The 20,015-nt window shown below is 61.1% G+C and overlaps 2 protein-coding genes and 1 long non-coding RNA gene across 5 annotated transcripts; 1 reads left to right on the top strand and 2 right to left on the bottom strand.

Moving 5' to 3' along the window:
- Positions 1-605: 605 nt before the first annotated feature.
- On the bottom strand, positions 606-5,237 carry LOC146427794 (uncharacterized). Its single transcript, XR_014856297.1, has 3 exons — positions 5,151-5,237; positions 3,740-4,034; positions 606-2,947 (listed from the first exon to the last, which is right to left on the bottom strand). It is a non-coding gene; the product is annotated as an uncharacterized LOC146427794 (long non-coding RNA).
- TINAGL1 (tubulointerstitial nephritis antigen like 1) lies at positions 3,430-11,781 on the top strand. Of its 2 annotated transcripts, none has more exons than XM_085081282.1 (12): positions 3,430-3,484; positions 4,194-4,516; positions 5,175-5,238; positions 6,841-6,933; positions 7,023-7,137; positions 8,197-8,320; positions 8,404-8,554; positions 9,319-9,502; positions 9,772-9,817; positions 10,244-10,367; positions 10,743-10,788; positions 10,936-11,781. In XM_085081282.1, exons 2-12 carry the CDS (start codon positions 4,204-4,206, stop codon positions 11,074-11,076), a joined length of 1,401 nt encoding a protein of 466 aa, XP_084937408.1. In that variant the 5' UTR covers positions 3,430-3,484; positions 4,194-4,203; the 3' UTR covers positions 11,077-11,781. The 2 variants fall into 2 exon arrangements, with proteins under 2 accessions (XP_084937408.1, XP_084937409.1); XM_085081283.1 differs by lacking the exon at positions 3,430-3,484 and adding an exon at positions 3,600-3,620.
- Positions 11,782-15,231: 3,450 nt separating this feature from the next.
- PEF1 (penta-EF-hand domain containing 1) lies at positions 15,232-19,232 on the bottom strand. Of its 2 annotated transcripts, none has more exons than XM_085081284.1 (5): positions 19,149-19,232; positions 18,368-18,533; positions 17,659-17,814; positions 17,075-17,218; positions 15,232-15,461 (listed from the first exon to the last, which is right to left on the bottom strand). In XM_085081284.1, the coding sequence occupies exons 1-5, from the start codon at positions 19,164-19,166 to the stop codon at positions 15,232-15,234; spliced, it is 714 nt and encodes a 237-aa protein (XP_084937410.1). In that variant the 5' UTR covers positions 19,167-19,232. The 2 variants fall into 2 exon arrangements, with proteins under 2 accessions (XP_084937410.1, XP_084937411.1); XM_085081285.1 differs by lacking the exon at positions 15,232-15,461 and adding an exon at positions 15,889-16,055.
- Positions 19,233-20,015: the final 783 nt, after the last annotated feature.

Raw genomic sequence — 20,015 nt, 5'->3', positions numbered from 1 at the left:
AACCCCCTGCCAGCTCCCAGGGCTGGACTGTGCTGCCCAAGAGGGCCCTGGAGGTCCCGAGGGCTCAGGGACAGCGGGAAAACCTCCAGCCGAGGGTGGCCCTGGAGCCAGGGAGCTGGGCAGGGGCTGTGGAGGAGGCAGGGATGCAGGCACGGGCGCTGTCCCCAAGCAGCGTCCCTCCCGCTGTCCCCAAACCCTGCTCCTGCTTGGAGGATCCTCTCCCTGCTGGGCACCGCGGTGCTCGGTTTGTCCCTGTCCCCTCTGCGGTCCGGGCAGCACGGGCCGGGCCTGGAGGGGACCTGCCTGGTGGGGACAGGGCGGTGTCCTTGCATGTCACCTACAGCAGAGCCACGTCAGCTCCCACGCTGCCCCAGTCCCCTTCCCCGCCCCAATCCCAGTCCCGGCGCTGGTTTCCAGTCCAGCAGCGCTGGGGTCGTGCCAAAGTGCCAGGCTGGGGGGCTCGGTGGTGACCCCGCAGTGCCACCGTCTGTCCCGGGCTGCTGCCACCGCTCCCCTCGCTGCCAGCGCTGCGGGATCCTCACCCCCTTTTCCCAACCCTCCTCTGTGCCTCTGCTCCTGGCAGCAGGGACCCCCGACCCTGCTCGTTCCCTCGCCCCGGTAGTGCATGTGGCCAGCGCGGGCCGTGCCAGAGCTGCTTGACCGCCCCCCGCCCTGCCCCTGCACCCCCTCCCCTCTCCCCGGGGCTGTCCGGGCGGTGGGACACGAGGGGACAGCGCTGGCTGGGTGGCCGTGGGGCGAGGTGCATGTGACAGCTTTGCCCGCAGCCGCACGCAGGAATTAACCCGTAGGACATCCCCTCAAACCGGGGCTGGCCGGTCCCCGCAGCCCCCCGGAGCCAGCCGTAGTTACCTCACTTGATTCATTAACTTATTAACTTATTGGTTTCATTAAAATTTGGAGTAGAGGCTGCCCGCCTGCCGCCGTCTCTCTCCCCGCGCTCCCGGGAGGTGGCACTCCAGCCCCGCCGCCGAGCCGCGGCCAGGGGACACCAGCGTCCGCCCGAGGGACACCAGCGTCCGGCCGGGGGACACAGGCGTCCGGCCAGGGGACACAAAGGTCCGGACACCTCCCTGACCCCTCAAGCTGCAGAACCCCACCGAGATGGGATCGAGAGCTCCCGTTCGCCGTCCCCAGCTCCATGCTGTGCGCGGGGGGTGCGGGGTTGATGTCACCGCAGAGGGACCTGTGCCCTGCTTTGGGGACCTTATGGTCAAGGGTTGCTGTGCCCCACCTGCCTCTCTGGTGTGGTCCCCCCCCAACGGCGATGGCGCTGCGATGTCCCCAAGGCCATCCCGGGGAGGTGAGGGTGGAGCCCCCTTCCCCAGAAGTCCCCAACCCTTCCAGGGACAGCAGAGCTTCACCCATCCCTCTGCGCTGCCACCCCCTGGGGACAGCACATCCTCCAGCCTGCGACGTCGGGGGCTGGGGTGGCCCCTTCCCGTGCCGCTGGCTGCGGAGGAAGCCGCAGGTCAGTCCCTGCCTTTCCTGGCTGCCTCCTGCCAAGAAACTCGCTCCGGGATCCAGGATCGTCTTGGAGCCGAGCTCTGCGGGGGCAAACACCTCCCTGCCCCGCTGCCCCGGCGATGGGGACCCGTGGGGACTCCAGGGGGACTCGTGGGGACTCCAGCCCCCCTGGCCCGCAGAGTGCTCGATGTGTGGGGTACAATCCCTAGGGGGTTGGAGTTGAGGGGGATCCACGGCGCCGCAGCACCCCAAAAGCCATAGGGGCACTGTAGCAGCCTCTCCCTGTGTTCCCAGCTGGGTGGGCTTGGAGGGATTCATCCCTTCAACAGTGGGGTTTTCACCCCGCCGTGGGCTGGGCAAGGCCGGGGGTGCTCCCCCTGCACCCCGCGGCAGTGCCCGGGTGTGTTCATGAGGCACCCAGGGCCAGCCCAGCCGGGTGTGGGGACATCCACGGCTCTGTGCAGTGGGGACGGGATCCTGGGAGGTTGTCCCTCCCCCAGCATGGCCGGGATGGTGGCACGGGCAGGGCAGGGCTGTGTGCCAGCCCTCGGCTCTGCCTGCCGCCGTCACATGGAGCCAAGGTGCCCCGGCAGGACTTTGTCCCCCTCCACCTTGGCTGCCCGACGTGCGCCGAGGCTGCCACTCCCCGCAGAGGGGGGACAGAGTGACACAGCGTCAGAGTGACACAGAGGGGGCTGGCCGCGTCCCGCCAGAGCCCAGCCGCAGGAACGGGGTGAGGGGATGCTCCAAAACCCTTGGACTGTCGCCGCTGCCGCCTCCGCGCAGTGAGTCTTATCAGCTGGCAGGGGGACAGGGTTGTTACGGGAATGGTCAGCTGTCCCCGCAGCACCCCCCGAGCAATCAGGGAGCTGGCGGGAGCACAAGGACACGGAGAAGTGGCCAGGGATGTCCTTTGTACCAGTGGCTTTGCTTTGTTCCCTGAGGGTCTTGGGGAATTCGTGACTCAACTGTGGATTCCTGAGTCCAGTCATGGCTGGAGACAGTCGGACTCTGGGCTGGTCCAGTTCCTTCCTGCGGCGCTGCAGCCTCCCGCTCCGCGCTGTGTGCGCTGCCCAAGGACACTCTCACAGGAAAAGGCCATTCCAAGAGCGCTTGGAAGAGAGGGTAGCTGAGGATGGACCCTCGTTCGGGTGCCCAGAGCATCCCGGGGAGCAGGCAGCCCTCGTTCCCGGCGGGATTTGGTGTTCCCAACATCCACACGCTTCCCCGGAGTGAACCCCCCGCTGGCCACGGCATCCCCCGCGGGCTCAGCCAGGAGCCGGCAGCTCTCCACCAGTGGCCCGTGGCCCGTGGCCATCCAGGGAACCCCGCGGTGCTCCCGTCCTGGCTGCCGTGAGGCATCCTCGAGGAATCCTCTGGCAGCGCCGGGAGATGCTCCCGGCAGGGGAGGGACACCGAGAGCCCCGAGTGGGCGGCTGAGGTCCCGCAGCAGGTGCTGGTGCTGCGGGGGAGGGCAGAACCGGAGCTTGGGGGTGGCCAAGACCCCCCCGGTGCTGGTCACTGAGCACTGGGGACACGGGGCTGGATCCAAGTGACACCAGCTCCGTGCCCTGTCCCTGTCTCAGCTGGATCCAGCTGCCCACACCGCTGGGAGGGGGAGGAATGCAGCCCCCTCCTCTCTTCACCCGCCCCTTCCCATCCTCTCCACACACCTGGGGAACGGGAAAACCCCCCAGGATGGATCCCCCCTGGATGGAGCCGGGAGGGATAGCCGGAACCCCCCCATTTGGCGAGGGCAGTGGCGGGGGGCACCGCGAGGGGATCAGGAGCGGGGGACACCCCGACCCCGCGGGGACAGAGGGGGACACAAGCTCGAGGCTCTGCTCTGCAGCCCCAGGCCCGACCCCCGCCCCGCTGCGCTCCGCCCCGGACCGCCGCTGCCCCGGCGCCTCCCCGCGTTCCCCCGGCCGGGGCGCGGCTATAAAAGAGCGCCGGGGCCGGCGGCGGGCGCGGGGCGGCGGAGCGGCGGGCGTGGCAGGTACGGGAGGGGCTCGGAGGGCACGGGGTGGGGCTGGGGGGGCAGGCGGGAGGAGAGAGGGGGTCCCGCCCCGTGAGCTCCGTGCGGGATCCCAGCACCGAACCCCTTCTCCTCTCCCGGGGTCTCTGCGCAGCAGGTACGGCCGGGACAGGGAGGGGGGAAGGTGGGGGTCCCACCCGTGGGGTCCCCGTGGGTACTGCGTGGGTTCCCCGGGTCACCCCCTCCCGCCTTTCCTGGGGTCCCGGGGGTCCTCACTCTGCCGACGCGGCAGGTACGAAGCCCAGCAGGAGTGGGTCCTTCCCCGTGTGTCCCCGGATTGTCCCCATCGGCCTCTTTCGGGGTCCCCATAGCCCCCACTCGGCCCCGCGGGCTGAGACCTGGCAGCTCATCGCACTGCCCGCCATGGGGACCCGGGGGTGGCGTTGGGAACGCGACTCGGGCAGCGCCCCGAGCGTCCCGGGGAGCTCCTTCCCGAGGGGGTTTTGCTTTTGGGGCCGGTGATTAAGGCGTGGGTGGGCACGGGGCCTCTCGGCTGCCGGAGGGTGGAGTCCTGCGGGGAGAAGGTGTTTTGGAGGTTGTGAGAACCCCGAGCCGCGCGGTCACAAGGGGAGTTACAAAACCGGAAAGTTTTGAGGATCCTGGAGAGGGCAGGGTGGGAGCTGAGCTCACCATGGGATCGAGCTGTGCCCTCACTGCCCTCCCTCCGCAGGTGTGGGGACATGACCGGGGACATGCGGGCCCTGCTGTGCCTCTGGCTGGTGGCCCAGGTGGCCCAGGTGGCCCTGTCCTCCCGGGTCCGCACCCGCCGGGAGCTGAGCCCCGGTTTGTACGAGCACGGGGTCTACGACGCCGGGGGGTCCTACTGCCAGCGGGGCGACGTCTGCTGCCACGGCCGCGACGACGGCTGCACCGTGCCCTACCACGACACCCTCTGCTACTGCGACCTCTTCTGCAACCGCACCGTCTCCGACTGCTGCCCCGACTTCTGGGAATACTGCCTGGGCATCCCGGCCCCCTTCCCCAAAGCCCCAGGTGAGGCAGCCCCAGCCCTGGGGTGCTGCCGGTGCTCCTCGGGGTGATGGATGTGGCGCCCCGAGTTCTCGCCCTCACCCCGCAGAGCTGTGGGATTTCCTACAAAAGTGTCCGGGATGGGGATGAACCCCCAGAAAAAGAGGTGTGGGGGCAGAGCGTGACCCCACAGCTCGTGACCCCACAGCTCCAGCGGTGCCCGTGGGCAGAGCAGGGACGTGAGGGGACGTGAGGGGACTTCATCCCAGCCTGCCCGGTCACGTCTGGGGCAGGCGGATGCTGGCCCTGCCTTAACCCTGCCGGCAGCTGGGGCGGCTGGGGGCGAGGAGGGGGCGCGGGCAGCCCCCGGTTCCCAGCACAAGGCTCTCTCAGAAGTCCCTGCAGAGCAGAGCGGAGCAGATCCAGCTCCCGGGCACAACCGGCCCCTTTATCCCTGTCCCGCCAGGCTGAGCACATTTAACCCTCCCGGCACCGAGACAGCCCAGCTCCCACCCTGCGCCGGGGCTGACCCCGAGTGCAGGTTTGGGGGCGCCGAGGTGCAGCCGGGCAGCTGCCTGGATTGAAGAACAGCGTTGATTTTCCCTTTGGTTTGTACCCCCGGGAATATGGGGGGCTGGCGGGACCCCCAAGCGCTCACCAAGGCTCTCCCATTCCCATCCAGGCTGTGCCCGTGCCGGACGCAATTACCCCACAGGAGCCACATATCGGGAGAACTGCAACCTGTGGTGAGTGACCGCCATGTGGGCACCTGTGCCGTGTCACCAGCATGTCACCAGAGCAAGGTGTCGCTGTCCCGCGGGTTCCTGGAAACCTCAGGGCTCGGCGGAGAGCGAGGCCCGAGCTGGGTGGTGGGAGCTGCTGCCAAAATGCCTTTGCTCCGACATTCAGAGCCAAGGGCCTTGAGCCGCTCCCAAGTTTCAGCGCATGCCTGCGTGGGAGCTTCTCGCCCCGGCGGGACAGCGCGCTGCCCAGAGGGGTTTTGGCCAGGCTGACCCTAGTCCAGCTCGCCCAAGCCTGACGGGACTCTTGGCGGCTCCGTGCTAGCGGCCAGAGTCCGGCGGTGTCCCCGCTCGGCAGCCCCTGGAGCTGGCTGGTGGAGCAGCGCGGGGGTTTTGTGGGAATACTGGTATTACTGGCATCCGGAGGTGGGGAATAGGGGAACCTGCAGGCGCGGAGCTGCCGGAGACGAGGAGTGAGCCCGGCGGGGCGATGCGGCAGATAAGGGGGAATCAAAGGCAGCGTCTGGGGCGTGTGCGAGGGCAGGGGCACGTGTGTGAACATGTGTGTGCGGGCGTGCGCCAGGGCTGCGGGTGAAAAGGCAGCCCGACCCTCCCCAAAGCTTCGGGGCTGCCTGCAGTTGCTCTGGGATCGCGGCACGCAGCGCTCGGGGATGGAGGGTGTCCCCATTCCCGGGGGAGTGTCAATGTCACCAGTCCGTGGGGACACGTGGGTGGCCCGTCCCTGCTGCTGGGGGAGCATCTCCGACCTCGGCAGAGTGGGAAATCTCCCCTCCCAAACCCTCCTCCCCCGCACTTGGCGCCTGGAGAACAGGAATTTCTGCGGCGCTTCACCCCCACCCCTGTCCCTGCCGGGGTCCCGCGGGGTCCGGGGGGGGTGACAGGGGACCGAAACGACGGCGGGGTGACTCAGAGCGTGTGCACCCAGCTGGTGGCACCCTGAGGTGCTGCCAAGTGCCCAGGTGATCCCAGGCAGCGCCGGGCGGGCTCAGGGATGGATGTGGGAATGCTGGGCTGCAGGTGCTGCCGGCGGGGTTGGGATGGGGTGGCTGGCGGGCCGCGGCCGCTGTTCAGCTCCATAAAAGGGAAGAGTGTGCCGGAATCTGGGCAGGAGGGAGCATGCCGAGCATTGCTCACGGCCCGGGGCTCCCCAGGGGACCCTCCACACCCCACAGCCCCCCCCTCGGCCAGGCTGTCCCCGCAGGAGTGACCTGGGTCACGCAGGGGGACACCCAGTCCCGACCCCCCAGCCCGGGCTGCTGTCCAAGCCCCTCTCTGATGTCTGCAGCCCTGGCAGCTTTTCAGCTGATTTGCTGTCCCAAGGCCTGTCTGCCCTCGGGGCTCCTGCGGGGGCCGGGGCAGGGGGCGACAGTCCCCAGGGTCACCCCGAGGCCACCCAGGGTCACCCCGGGGCCACTCAGGGTCACCCAAGAGGCTTCACCCCCTTCCGAGGTGCCAAGCTGCAATGCCTACTGGCAAAAGCGGCCCTGACCCCATCGCTGGCTGCCCAGTTCGGGAGGGCCAGCGCCCAGCCAGGGTCCCACTGGTCACCCTGGGGACATCGTCCCTCATGGATTGTCCCCTGTGCAGCACCTGCGGCCCCGGCGGGCAGTGGCAGTGCGAGGACCACGCGTGCCTGATGGATGGGGAGCTGATCGACGCCGTCAACAGGGGCAACTACGGGTAAGCACCGCGAGCGGGCGGAAGGGATGCTTCACCCCTCGGTGCTTTTTTTGGGGTACCCCTGACCCCTGTCCCCTCCTGCCACGCAGCTGGAGAGCCGCCAACTACAGCCAGTTCTGGGGGATGACCCTGGAGGATGGGATTCGGCACCGCCTGGGCACCTTCCGTCCCTCTCCCACCGTCATGAACATGAACGAGATGCACGTGAGTGTCCCCGGAGGGGGGAAACTGAGGCACGCCAGGGGTCGTCCCTGCCAGTCCCAGCCATTCCCCATCCCTGGGAAGGGGCTCCCAGGGGGGGAGGCAGGGAAGGGCAGCCCTTGTGTTTGGAGACAGCAGCTCAGCAAATTCCCCCGGACAATCCCCGGGCTGCCAGTGTTGTTTTTTCCCCCTCTCCTCCGCGTTGGTTTCCCATCGGAACGGCGGCCCCGCCGCTGCTGACTCAGCAGAGCCGGCCGCGACAGCGCTGTCCCTTTGCCCTCACCCAAACCCCGGGTGGGCATCCCCCGGGGGTCCCCGGGGTGCTGGCAGGGCGAGCGGTGAGCTCCCAGCGTCGCCTGCGGTTTAACTTTAGAGGCGTTTCCTGCGCTGGGAGCAGCCGGGGGGTTGTGGCCGTGTCCTCCCCAGGAAGGCCGGGGCGGTGGCAGTGTCCCCCCCTCCCGAGCGGAAAGGTTGGGCCAGAGGCCACCGCCAGGGGCTGTGTCACCCGGAGCTGTGCGCTTGGGGTGGGCAGCGAGGGCCTGGCTGGGGGCTGGGACAGGACACTCGGTGTTCCCTAAGGAGCTGCTGGGGCTGTGGAGCCCAAATTTAGGGGAAATTGAGAGATTTGGCACCTCTGGGATAAGTGACACCCAGATCTTTGTCGCTCATAGAGATGTCCCTGTCCTGAGGGGTCCACAGTGGGGCTGGGGGACATTAATGCTCTCTGGGGACCTTGCTCAGAGGATGGTTGGGATGGCAGGAGGAGGAGCTGGAGGGTCCCACAGTGGGGCTGGGGACACTAAAGATGGCTGGGGACCTTGCTCAGAGGATGGCTGAGATGGCAGGAGGAGGACCAGGGGTCCCACAGTGGGGCTGGGGACATTAATGCTGGCTGGGGACAATCTCAGAGGATGGCTGGGATGGCAGGAGGAGGACCAGGGGTCCCACAGTGGGGCTGGGGACATTAAATCTGGCTGGGGACCATCTCAGAGGATGGCTGGGATGGCAGGAGGAGGAGCTGGGGGGTCCCTGTGTCCTGAGCCCCCCCGGCTCTGCCCGCAGATGAACATGGACTCCAACGAGGTTCTGCCTCGGCACTTCGACGCCGCAGCCAAGTGGCCCGGGATGATCCACGAGCCGCTGGACCAGGGCAACTGCGCCGGCTCCTGGGCTTTCTCCACGGCCGGTGAGCGGGGACGGGGCTGGCCGGGCGGGGACAGCGGGGACAGGGACCGAGCCACCTCGCCCTGACCTCCCGCTTGTCCCCAGCCGTCGCCTCCGACCGCATCTCCATCCACTCCATGGGACACATGACCCCCGCCCTGTCCCCGCAAAACCTGCTGTCCTGTGACACCCGCAACCAGCGGGGCTGCAGCGGGGGGCGGCTGGATGGTGCCTGGTGGTACCTGAGGAGGCGAGGGTGAGTGGGCATGGCATGGCATGGCATGGCAGGGTGGGATAAAGGGGATTTGAGGCTCTGGTTATCTGGGGAGAGCCAGATAAAAGAGATCCCCGTGGTCATCCTGTCCCTTGGGCAGGTGGGGAATGAGGGCTGCCAGGGTGGATTGGGGTTTGGGATGGGGATGGGGTTTGGGATGGGGATGGGGATATGGAGAATGGGGATTGCGGTGGGGATGGAGAGTAGTGATCAGGGTGGGACTGGGATTGGGATGGGGCTGGGGAATGGGGAGTGAGGTGGGGATGGAGAGTAGGGATCAGGGTGGGGATGGGAGTAGGGTTTGGGATGGAGCTGGAAATGGGGTTTGGGATGAGATTGGGGTTTGGGATGGGGATATGGAGAATGGGGATTGAAATGGGATGGAGAGTATGGATCAGGGTGAGGATGGGAGTAGGGTTTGGGATTGGGCTGGAAATGGGGTTTGGGATGGGATTGGGGCTTGAGATGGGGATGGGGAATGGGGATTGAAGTAGGGATGGAGAGTATGGATCAGGGTGGGGCTGGGAGTGGGGTTTGGGATGGGGATGGAGATTGAGGTGGGGATGGAGAGTAGGGATGGATAGTATGGATCAGGGTGAGGATGGGAGTGAGGCTTGAGACCACGATGGAAGTGGGGATTGGAATTGGGATGAGACTGGGTTTTGGGAATGGGATGGGAATCAGGATCGGGGTGAGGATGGAGCCGGGCGGTCCTTCCCCTCCTCACACCCTTGTCCCCCGCGCAGGGTGGTGACAGACGAGTGCTACCCTTTCACGAGCCAGCAGAGCCAGCCCGCCGCGCCGCCCTGCATGATGCACAGCCGCTCCACGGGCCGCGGCAAGCGCCAGGCGACAGAGCGGTGTCCCAACCCCCAGACCCATTCCAACGAGATCTACCAGTCCACCCCCGCCTACCGCCTCTCCTCCAGCGTGAGTGAGGGGACAGGGGGCAGATCGGGAGCCCTTTGGAGCGGGAAAGGGATTGGCTCGGGGTGCTTTACCTGGGAAAGGCGAGTTTGGGAATGCGGCTGGGAAAACCCCACTGCTAGCCCGAGGGGGAGAAGCTCCTCCGCCCGGCATCTCCGCAACACCTGTGGGTGCTGGAGCGGCTCTGCCTGCATCCCTGCGGGTGGGGAGGGACAACCGGGGTCCCTGTGTCACCCGCTGTCACCCGCTGTCACCCCGTTGTGTGATTGCAGGAGAAGGAGATCATGAAGGAGCTGATGGAGAACGGCCCCGTGCAAGGTAAGGGCTGGCAGGGATACCCCAAAAGGTTGGGGGGACACTGCGGAGGAGGAAACCGCTCCTCCCGGGGTCTGGGGGCTGTTGTGGGAACCAGAACGCCCCTCGGCTTCTCCCCTTCCCCCCGGCTCAGCCGCTTGCCCGGGCAGCGCTGCCCCAGTGCCCGTCACGCTGCCCACCCCAGCGGGCTCTGGGTTGCTCATTAACTCCCGAGATTTAATCACCGTCTTGGCAGCCGGCTTTGTTTAACTTTATTTTATTTTTTTTTTTTTAAACCTCCTCTGAGTGTTGTTGCATCGCCCCGGGGAGCATCCGGCTGCCGCCTTCCCTCCTGCTGGGAATGCCATGCCTCTGGTCCCCAAATCCCCCTCTGTCCCACTTCCCTGGGGACAGTGGCAGTGTCCCCAAACCCTGTCCCCCTCCCCGCAGCCATCCTGGAGGTGCACGAGGATTTCTTCATGTACAAGAGCGGGATCTATCGGCACACGCCGGTGGCCGAGGGGAAGGGGCAGAAGCACCAGAGACACGGAACGCACTCCGTCAAAATCACCGGGTAGGTGGGAGGGTGGCCTGGGTGGCAGAAATGTCCCTTGGGATGTCCCCAGGCTGGGGGAGGGATATAATGCCACAAATGACACGCGTGCGGTGCTGGCACCAGTGACACGAGTGCCCCCCGGAAGGAGCGGGGCGGGTTGGAGGGGCAGACCCCGCGGCCGGCTGCTCTTTGCCGGGGCTTCCTTCCTCTCCCGCGGCTAAAAATTCCTGCCCCTATTCCGGGAGCGGATGTCCAAACCTCGGCCTGGCCCTGGGGAGATACCGGGGTCAGGAAATGAGTGGGGTCAGCACCATCCCCCCGCGGGGCTGGCTGGGGGGATCCAGCAGTTTTGGGGTGTCTGGGGTCTCCCCTCATCATCCTGTCCTGCTGCAGGTGGGGAGAGGAGCAGCTGCCCGATGGCCAGACCCAAAAATACTGGGTGAGTTTGGGGTGGCTCAACCCACCCAAAAATACTGGGTGAGTTTGGGGTGGCTGCCGCTTCCCCGCACCCATGTGGGGTCCAGCTCGGGGGGTGGGTGGCAATCAGTGGTCACCCCGCTGATGGTGTCCCTTGTCCCCTCCGCAGACTGCTGCCAACTCGTGGGGCACGGCGTGGGGCGAGGGCGGCCACTTCCGCATCGCCCGCGGCGTCAACGAGTGCGAGGTGGAGACTTTCGTGGTGGGGGTTTGGGGCCGCGTCAGCATGGAGGACATGCCCCACAAGTGAGCCCCGCCATCTCCCTGTCCCCTCCGTGTCCCCTGGGTCCCCTGGCCGGGGGCTGCGCCGTGCTGACGCAGCGGCTGGGTGCAGCGGGGCGTGCCGGGGGGATGCCCGGGGGGCTGCTCGGCTCTCCCGGGGGATTTACCGGCTAATCCCCCCTGCCCCGGGCTCGGCTGGGCTGCGGTGGCGGCGGGGGGCTCTTCAAAGGCAGCTGCACCCCCTCAGCCCGGCTGGCGCTGAGGGATTTTCCCCCTTTTTCCCAATGGATGGGGTTGGGAGAGACCCCATATTCGTGCCCCCCATCCCTGACCCTACCCCTGTCACCATCAGTGTCCCCACTCCTGTCACCATCACTGTCCCCATCCCGGCTCCCCCCAGCACGGCAGCCCTGGAGTTGGGGGTGAGGAATAACCCAGCGGGGAGGTCCCCAGAGCCCCCAGGGCTGGGTGTCGCCAGGATGGGGTCCCCACCGTCCCCCCCAGCCCGTCCCTTTGGTGCTATGGCCCTGCCACCCCCCTGGGGACAGCAGGGACAAGGGAAGGCTCAGCCCCGCAGTGTCCCCGTCCCGGTGGGGCCACAAGAGGTGTCCACGCAGCAGCGCAGCCCAGGACCTTCCCCGTCTCCCCCCCAACCCGAGGGCTGAACTTTTAAGATTTTTTTGTATTTATTTTGCTTTTTATTGTTTGTAAATAAAGTTATGGAAGCCTCAGAGCCGGGAGAGTGGACTCGGTGCTCCGGAGGGGACACGCGGCCCCTGTCACCCCCGGCTGGGTGGCCCAGAGTGGCCTCGGGAAGGGCTGGGGGGTGAGATAAGGCGCCGCTCATTGTCCACCTTCCGGCCCCGCCGCTCCGGTGACCGCGGCCAGCGCTGGCCACACCGCGGGCACGCGCAGCCACTCCGGCCACCACTGCCACCACCGCGGCCAGGGGGGTCTCCGTGGCCAGATGTGGCACTGCGGCCAGGGTGGGTCATCGCGGCCAACTGTGCCACCTCATCTGAGCGTGCCACCGCGGTCACCGTGCGGCTGAGCGTGCCACCGCGGCCCCGTGTGTCACTCCAAGTGCCACCGCGGTGAGATGTGCCACCACATCCAGGCGTGCCACCACCACAGCCACCCGCAGGCAGCCCGGGGGTGGGGCTGGGGCTGTTGTCGCCTTTCCCAAAAGGTCTGCATTGCTGGCGGTCGCTGTCCCTTTCCATGTCCCCTCTCTCCCTCGGGTCGCCCCCGGGGGACACACGGACGGTGTGCGGCGCCATCTGGTGGTGGCTGCCTGCAACTGCAGCTGTGTATAGATATATATTTTTAATCTATATTTATTTGGTTATATATATTTCTATGCATAGATATTTATATGTATATATATGTGTGTATATTTTTAAATTCATATATATATATATACAGGTGTCTGTTTGTGTTCAGACACAAAGATCCCCATATAAATATATATATATATGCAAAAAAACCCCTATATATTTTTATATATATATGTACATGTAAACACACCTGTGCATATTTATTTGTGTATATATAAATATACACACCCCTGTGTTTATGTTTAGGAGTATATATTATATACATGTAAACACACAGCTGTTGATATGTACATGTATGTATATATGTGTATATTTTTATATCCATATATATATATACAGGTGCTTGTGTTCAGACACAAAGACCCCTCCATATATATATATATATATATGCAAAAAATCCCTATATATATATATATATATATATATATGTACATGTAAACACACCTGTGTATATTTATTTGTGTATATATAAATATACACACCCCTGTGTTTATGTGTATATATTATATACATGTAAACACACAGCTGTTTATATGTTTATGTTTATATGGACATGTCTGTACCTGTACATATGTGCATGTCTGCATACATGTATTTTTATGTGCATATATACATAAAAACATACCCTATATATATATATTTATATGTGAAAATATGCATGAATACACACCTATATATATGTATAAATACATATATAAACCTGTATATATTTATAGATAAACATTTTAAAAAATATATATACCTATACACCTGTGTGTATATATGTATTTGTGCACATATACATCTAAACATATGTATTTATGTTTATTTTTATGGAAACACATCCTTATATATACTATAAGAAATAAAAATATATGTATTTCTGTATAAATACATAAATATATAAATAAATATATATTTTTATCTATAAATATATAAAATAATATATATTTATATATAAATATATAAGTATATATTTATATATTTTAAAATTATATTTATATAAATATAAATATAATTTATATGTATTTATCCATGTACACTCACACACAGGAGCGTCAGTGTGGTGTTTGTGCACATACAGATCAGTGGCATTTTAGATCTATTTCCACAGGTTAAAATACAAAAATATGTATTTCTGTTATATGCAGGTATGTATTTATATATATTTATACATGTGAGTGTTTTTATATGTATTTTACATATATTTTATTGATATGTATTTTATATTTTTATACATGCATATATAAAAATACATAAAATACACACATAAAATACATTATAAAATATATAAAATACATCTATAAAATCTGTATGTATATCTTTATATATATTTTTACCATTTCCAGCTCCTCTGCCCCCTGCAGAGCTGAGCAGCTCCAGCTCAACAGGAAATATTGGGAATGCTCAGGGGAGAAATATCCTTGGAATGCTCAGGGATGCTCGGGAACAGCCAGTCCTGCCCGGGGCTGGAAAACACCGAGGTCACGGAAAATTCCAAGGCTGGGCTTTTCCTTCTGATCACAGACCTTTTAACCTTTTATTCCGTCTGAATTCCTTCAAATCTCCTGGAGGTTCCTCCAGGAAAATTCCAGTTTCATCCCCTGGCCGTTGCTTGGGAAGAAAACTCTGGCATTAGTCGGATCTTTGTGCCTCAGAGACCCAAATTTTCTATATTTTGACATGAAATTCCCAGGAATTGACTCCAGGGAATGATCTCCAGCCCTGGGAACAGGGATAAAACCACAGGAAATGTCCCCTCGAGTCCCCCCTGGACACACAGACCACAGAGCAGCTGGAGCACACCTTTTATTCCAAAAGCTGGAAAAAACCGAACTCAAAATTTAGGATTTGGCTGCAGGATTGGCAACAGCAGTAGGATGATCCAGCGGGGCTGCAGCAGAGCATCCCATTCCAGCAGCCCCCCGGGAAATTGGGATGGGACCCCCAAAAAACATTCCCAGGATGGGATGGAAGGAGCTTTGTCCTCATTTTTCCCCTTTCCTGCTGCTTCCAAACCCAAGGTTTGGCTTTTCCTCCCCAAAACGGGGATGTTCTGCTGCAGACACCTCGGGATGAAGCTGGAATTTGGGGCTGGCACGGGATCTAAGCTTTGGCTGTCCCAGTTTGGCGTGGGATTCACCCCATGGAGTGGCCAGGGATCCCAGGAATTCCCAGCAATTTACCCCATGGAGTGGCCCAAGAAATCCCCAGGAATTCACCCCATGGAGTAGCCCAAGAAATCCCAGAAATTCCCAGGAATTCACCCCATAGAGTGGCCCAAGAAACCCCATGAATTCACCCCATGGAGTGGCTGAAGGAATTCCCAGGAATTCACCCCAGGAGTGGCCCAAGAAATCCCAGGAATTCACTCCATGGAGTAGCCCAAGAAATCCCAGAAATTCCCAGGAATTCACTCCACGGAGTGGCCAGGGATCCCAGGAATTCCCAGGAATTCATCCCATGGAGTGGCCCAAGAAATCTCAGGAATTCACCCCAGGAGTGGCTGGGAATCCCAGGAATTCCCAGGAATTCACCCCATAGAGTGGCTGAGAATCCCAGGAATTCCCAGGAATTCACCCCAGGAGTGGCCCAAGGAATCCCAGGAATTCTCAGGAATTCACCCCATGGAGCAGCCCAAGAAATCCCAGGAACTCCCAGGAATTCACTCCACGGAGCAGCCAGGGATCCCAAGAATTCCCATGAATTCACCCCACGAAGTGACCCAAGAAATCCCAACACGATTTGGGGGATCAGGCTGGAAATTCGGCACCGGAAGGAACTCTCAGCCCCACCCCAGCAGCAAGACCAGGCTGGCAGCAGCTCCTGGCGAGCTCCAGAATTCCCAGCCCGCGGAGGAAGGGACGTCACAGCATCCTTGTCACCACCATGGTGAGGAAATCCTCGTAGCTGAGGCGGACGTTGCCCACCATGGCCGTGTCCTTCTCCCGGAAGGCGTCGGTGAGGCTCTGCAGCTGCATGCAGATGTGGATGAAGCGGTCCAGCTGGATGCTGGGGTTGGGGGAACGCTGGGCGTACCTGGCCAGCAGCAGCTGGCTGAACTGGGGGCTCAGGTTGTAGCCCATCTGGGAGAAAGCTGGGAGGAAGGAAAACTTGGATTAAATCTTCCCAAAGTGGAGGGAAATGGGTTCTGAACTGGGGCTCAGGTGGAAAAAGCTGGGAGCAAGGAAAATTCAGATTAAACTTTTCCAAAGTGGAGGGAGATCAGTTCTGACCTGGGGCTCAGGTTGTACCCCATCTGGGAGAAAGGAAAACTTGGATTAAACTTTCCCAAAGTGGAGGGAGATCAGTTCTGAACTGGGGGCTCAGGTTGTAGCCCATCTGGGAGAAAGCTGGGAGCAAGGAAAATTCGGATTAAACTTTCCCAAAGTGGAGGGAGATCAGTTCTGAACTGGGGGCTCAGGTGGAAAAAGCTGGGAGCAAGGAAAATTCGGATTAAACTTTCCCAAAGTGGAGGGAGATCAGTTCTGAACTGGGGGCTTGGGTTGTACCCCATCTGGGAGAAAGGAAAACTCGGATTAAATCTTCCCAAAGTGGAGGGAGGACAGTTCTGAACTGGGGCTCAGGTGGAAAAAGCTGGGAGCAAGGAAAATTCGGATTAAACCTTCCCAAAGTTGAGGGAGATGGGTTCTGAACTGGGGGCTCAGGTTGTAGCCCATCTGGGAGAAAGCTGGGAACAAGGAAAATTCAGATTAAACCTTCCCAAAGTGGAGGGAGATCAGTCCTGAACTGGGGCTCAGGTTGGGAGCAAGGAAAACTTGGATTAAACTTTCCCAAAGTGGAGGGAGATCAGTTCTGAACTGGGGCTCAGGTGGAGAAAGCTGGGAGCAAGGAAAACTTGGATTAAACCTTCCCAAAGTGGAGGGAGATCAGTTCTGAACTGGGGGTTTGGGTTGTACCCCATCTGGGAGAAAGGAAAACTCGGATTAAATCTCCCCAAGGTGGAGGGAGGACAGTTCTGAACTGGGGCTCAGGTGGAAAAAGCTGGGAGCAAGGAAAATTCAGATTAAACTTTCCCAAAGTGGAGGGAGATCAGTTCTGAACTGGGGGCTTGGGTTGTACCCCATCTGGGAGAAAGGAAAACTCGGATTAAATCTTCCCAAAGTGGAGGGAGGATAGTTCTGAACTGGGGCTCAGGTGCAAAAAGCTGGGAGCAAGGAAAATTCGGATTAAACTTTCCCAAAAGGGAGGAAAAAGGGATTTGTCCTCCTCCTCCACACCCCACGCTCCCCATCTCCCACTCCCACCACCCTTCCCACTTTTCCCACTCAGGGTGTGCACGGGCAGGGCTCTCCAGAGGAATCCAACCACAAATTCCTGGCATTTTTTCCCCCTTCACACACGCCCAGGAACTCCTCCCAAAAACCAGGCTCCAGCCACTCATCACTGAGGGATAATCCTGGGCTTCCTGAAGGAAGGGAGTTTGTACCCCAGCCCTGCTTCAGCTCATCACCTCCTGTCCCCTGGGAAGCCTGGGTGATCCAGTGGATAATTCCCAGATTTCCCTGCTTGATCCAGTGGATAATTCCCAGATTTCCCTGCTTGATCCAGTGGATAATTCCCAAACTCTCTGGAGCCATCCCAGGAGCTCAGAGCCGCCCAGCAGCGACCACTCCAGGAGGAATTCCACTTCCCAGCTGGGAACAGACCTCAGGCCAAGCCAGGCTGGCTCCTCCAGCCCTCACCCACCTTGCTGGAGCTCTCCGAAGCTGATGGAGCCGGATTGATCCCTGTCATACTGCTGGAAAAGGCTCTTCCACTGCTGGATGAAGCGCAGCAGGGCGGAGAAGCCGTAGACGTCGATGCGCCCCGACCGCGTCTTGTCGAACATGTCTGGGCAGGGAGGAGCAGAAACAGGGCAGGGAGGAGTGGGAAGGCTGCTGGAGAGCTCAGGATCCACGCCATGGCTCCCTGGAATTCTGCTGTGATCCCAAAATTCCCCCCTCAGCAGGAATGGGAGGATTCAACCACCGAGGCTGGTAAGGAATGGTATCAAGAGTTGAGGTTGGGGAAAGCTTTGGGGTAAATCTTGGCATTTGTTGGGGTATCCCATCCTTTCCTGCCTGTCTTTCTGGGATCTGGGGATTGTGCAGAGCTGGGATTTGCCTTTCCAAGCAGGATTTTGGGTTCTTCACTGATGTCCTCCACCACTGGGAGCTGCTCGGTTTGCCCAGCTGGGAAAAGGGGAATCCTGCAGGGATCCGGGACCACCCCAAATCCACACAAACCATATAAAACCCAGGATAGGAGGGGGGAGGAGACCCCAAACTCACTGATCATGAGCAGACAGGTCTCATCGTTGAACGAGGACCAGTTGTTGTTGACCAGCGCCTGCTTCAGCTCCTTGATGGAGATGAACCCGCTGTGATCCACATCCACCGTCTGGAACCAGGAGAACGCCTCGGGGTCCACCCCGGGGGGGACATTCCCTGCGCGGGGAGAGGCCATCACCGCTGTCACCCCAACCTCGGAGAGGCCACAGCTCTGTCCCCGGGGGTGGCTCAGCAGCGCTTCTGCTCCCAGCGGGTTTTACAGCCCCGTAAAATCCCGGGAAAACAGGGCTGGGATGGGATGGGATTGGCACGGGGCTGAGAAAGGGTTGTGGATCAGAGCCTGGTGGAGCTCTGGGAGGGACAGAGAGCCACGGTGTTGCCCCATAAACCCGGCAGCACCAGGATGTGGGGTGGAAAGTTTTAGGGTTGCGGCCGCTTGGAACTTCCTCCTCCTCCTTCTCTCCTCCTCCTCTTCCTTCTCCTTCTCCTCCTCCTCTTCCTTCTCCTCCTCCTCCTCCTCTTCCTTCTCCTCCTCCTTCTCCGCCAGGATTTCAAAACAATAAACTGGGACTTTGAATTTCACTCTCGTTCTGCTGAGCTGGGCAAGGGGCAGCCAAGACAACTCCTCCTGGCACAGAGTGGGGACAGGGCTGGGGACCCCCCGACCCCGCACCGGGCTGGGGACCCCATTTCTGTCCGGGGAACTCACCTCCCGGGGCCATGCCGCCGTAGGGCCCGGGCTGGGGGCCGCCGTAGGGGCTGCCGTAGGGACCCCCGGGCGGGGGCTGTCCGTAGGGACCCGGGGGTGGCCCCCCGCCGTAGGGACCCCCGGGGTAGGGGCCGACCGGGGGGGGCTGTGCTGCGCCGGGGAAGCCCTGGGGAGGGGACAGGTGTCAGGAGGGCAGCGGACAGCGGGCACCGAGATGGGACACCGCGCCACCCACCCTGGACCCCCTGCCCCCTCCCCCGGAGCGGCCCGAGGTGCCATCCCCGCCCCCGGTCATAGTCCCGCTCCCGGTCACAGTCCCGGTCCCTTTCCTCGATCCTACTCCCCGCTGCCTCTCCGGTCCCCAGTCCCCGGTCCGGTCGGACTCCCCGCCGCCGCTCCCACTCCGGGTCCTGGTCCAGGCTCCAGTCCCACTCCCGCTACCCGTTCCCCGGGGACTGATCCTGATCCTGATCCTGATCCCGATCCCAGTCCCGGTCCCTGTCCCTGTCCCGATCCCGATCCTGGTCCCGATTCCGGTCTCGGTCCCAGCCCATGTCCATATCCCAGTCCCGGTCCCTGTCTCTGTCCCTATCCCGGTCCCGGTCCCCATTCCAGTCCCGGTCCCGATCCCGATTCCAGTCCCTGTCCCGGTCCCTGTCCCCATCCCCATCCCCATCCCTGTCCCTGTCCCGGTCCCTGTCCCGGTCCCGGTCCCGGTCCCCATCCCCATCCCTGTCCCTGTCCCCATCCCGGTCCCGATCCCGTTCCGGTCCCGCCGCACCTGCCCCGGGTACGCCATAGCAGCTCCTCTGCCCGACCCCGCCCCGATGACGTCACAGCACTGACCGCGAACCCATTGGCTACAACGCGCACAGACCACGCCCCTGGGCGGGGCTGAGGCAGAGCGGTGACGCGCGGGAAGCGCGCGCCCGAGGGAGCCTTAAAGCGGCAACGGCGTCCGGGTTGGTGGGGCCCACAGAGTGGGAATAGCGCCGGGAGCTGCTCGGGAGCGGGGCTGGAATTCCCGGAGAGCTCATCCCGGATCGGCCCGGGAGTGCGGCCAGGATCAGCCTGGGAGTGGGGCGGGCAGCCTCGCAAAAGGAGGGCTGGGATTGCCCTGGCAGCAGGACCGAGATCCCTGTGGGAGCAGGACTGGGATGGTGGTCTGGGATTTGGAGGGATTCCAAGCATAGTCAGGATCAGCCCGAGAGCAGGGCGAGAATTCCCGGGAGATGAGAGCTGGGATGTGCACAGGAGCTGATTTGGGATCCCTGCTGAGGCAGGACTGGGATTCCCCCACATCACAGATAGGAACTCCTGGGACCAGGGGTGGGATGTGCTGGGATGAGAGCTGGAATCTCCCAAAGATTTGGGCTGGGATGAGAGCTGGAATCTCCCAGAGATTTGGGCTGGGATGAGAGCTGGAATCTCCCAAAGATCTGGGCTGGGATGAGAGCTGGAATCTCCCCAGGATTTGGGCTGGGATACCCCCAAAATCACAGCTGGGATTGTCCCGAGGCAGGGCCAGGATCCCTTTGATCAGGATTAGGATTTCTCCATCCATCACTCACAGGGAGCTCAGGGTCACCATGTCCCCAGGACTGGCTGGGGACAAGGATGGGGACAGGGACGGCGAGGACACAGACCC

Source organism: Lichenostomus cassidix, chromosome 23 (genome assembly GCF_008360975.1).
Source record: "Lichenostomus cassidix isolate B80296 chromosome 23, HeHo_3.0, whole genome shotgun sequence".
Classification (NCBI taxonomy): domain Eukaryota; kingdom Metazoa; phylum Chordata; class Aves; order Passeriformes; family Meliphagidae; genus Lichenostomus; species Lichenostomus cassidix.
The sequence above is the reverse complement of the archived record's forward strand: the minus strand, read 5'-3'. Positions and strand labels throughout refer to the sequence as shown.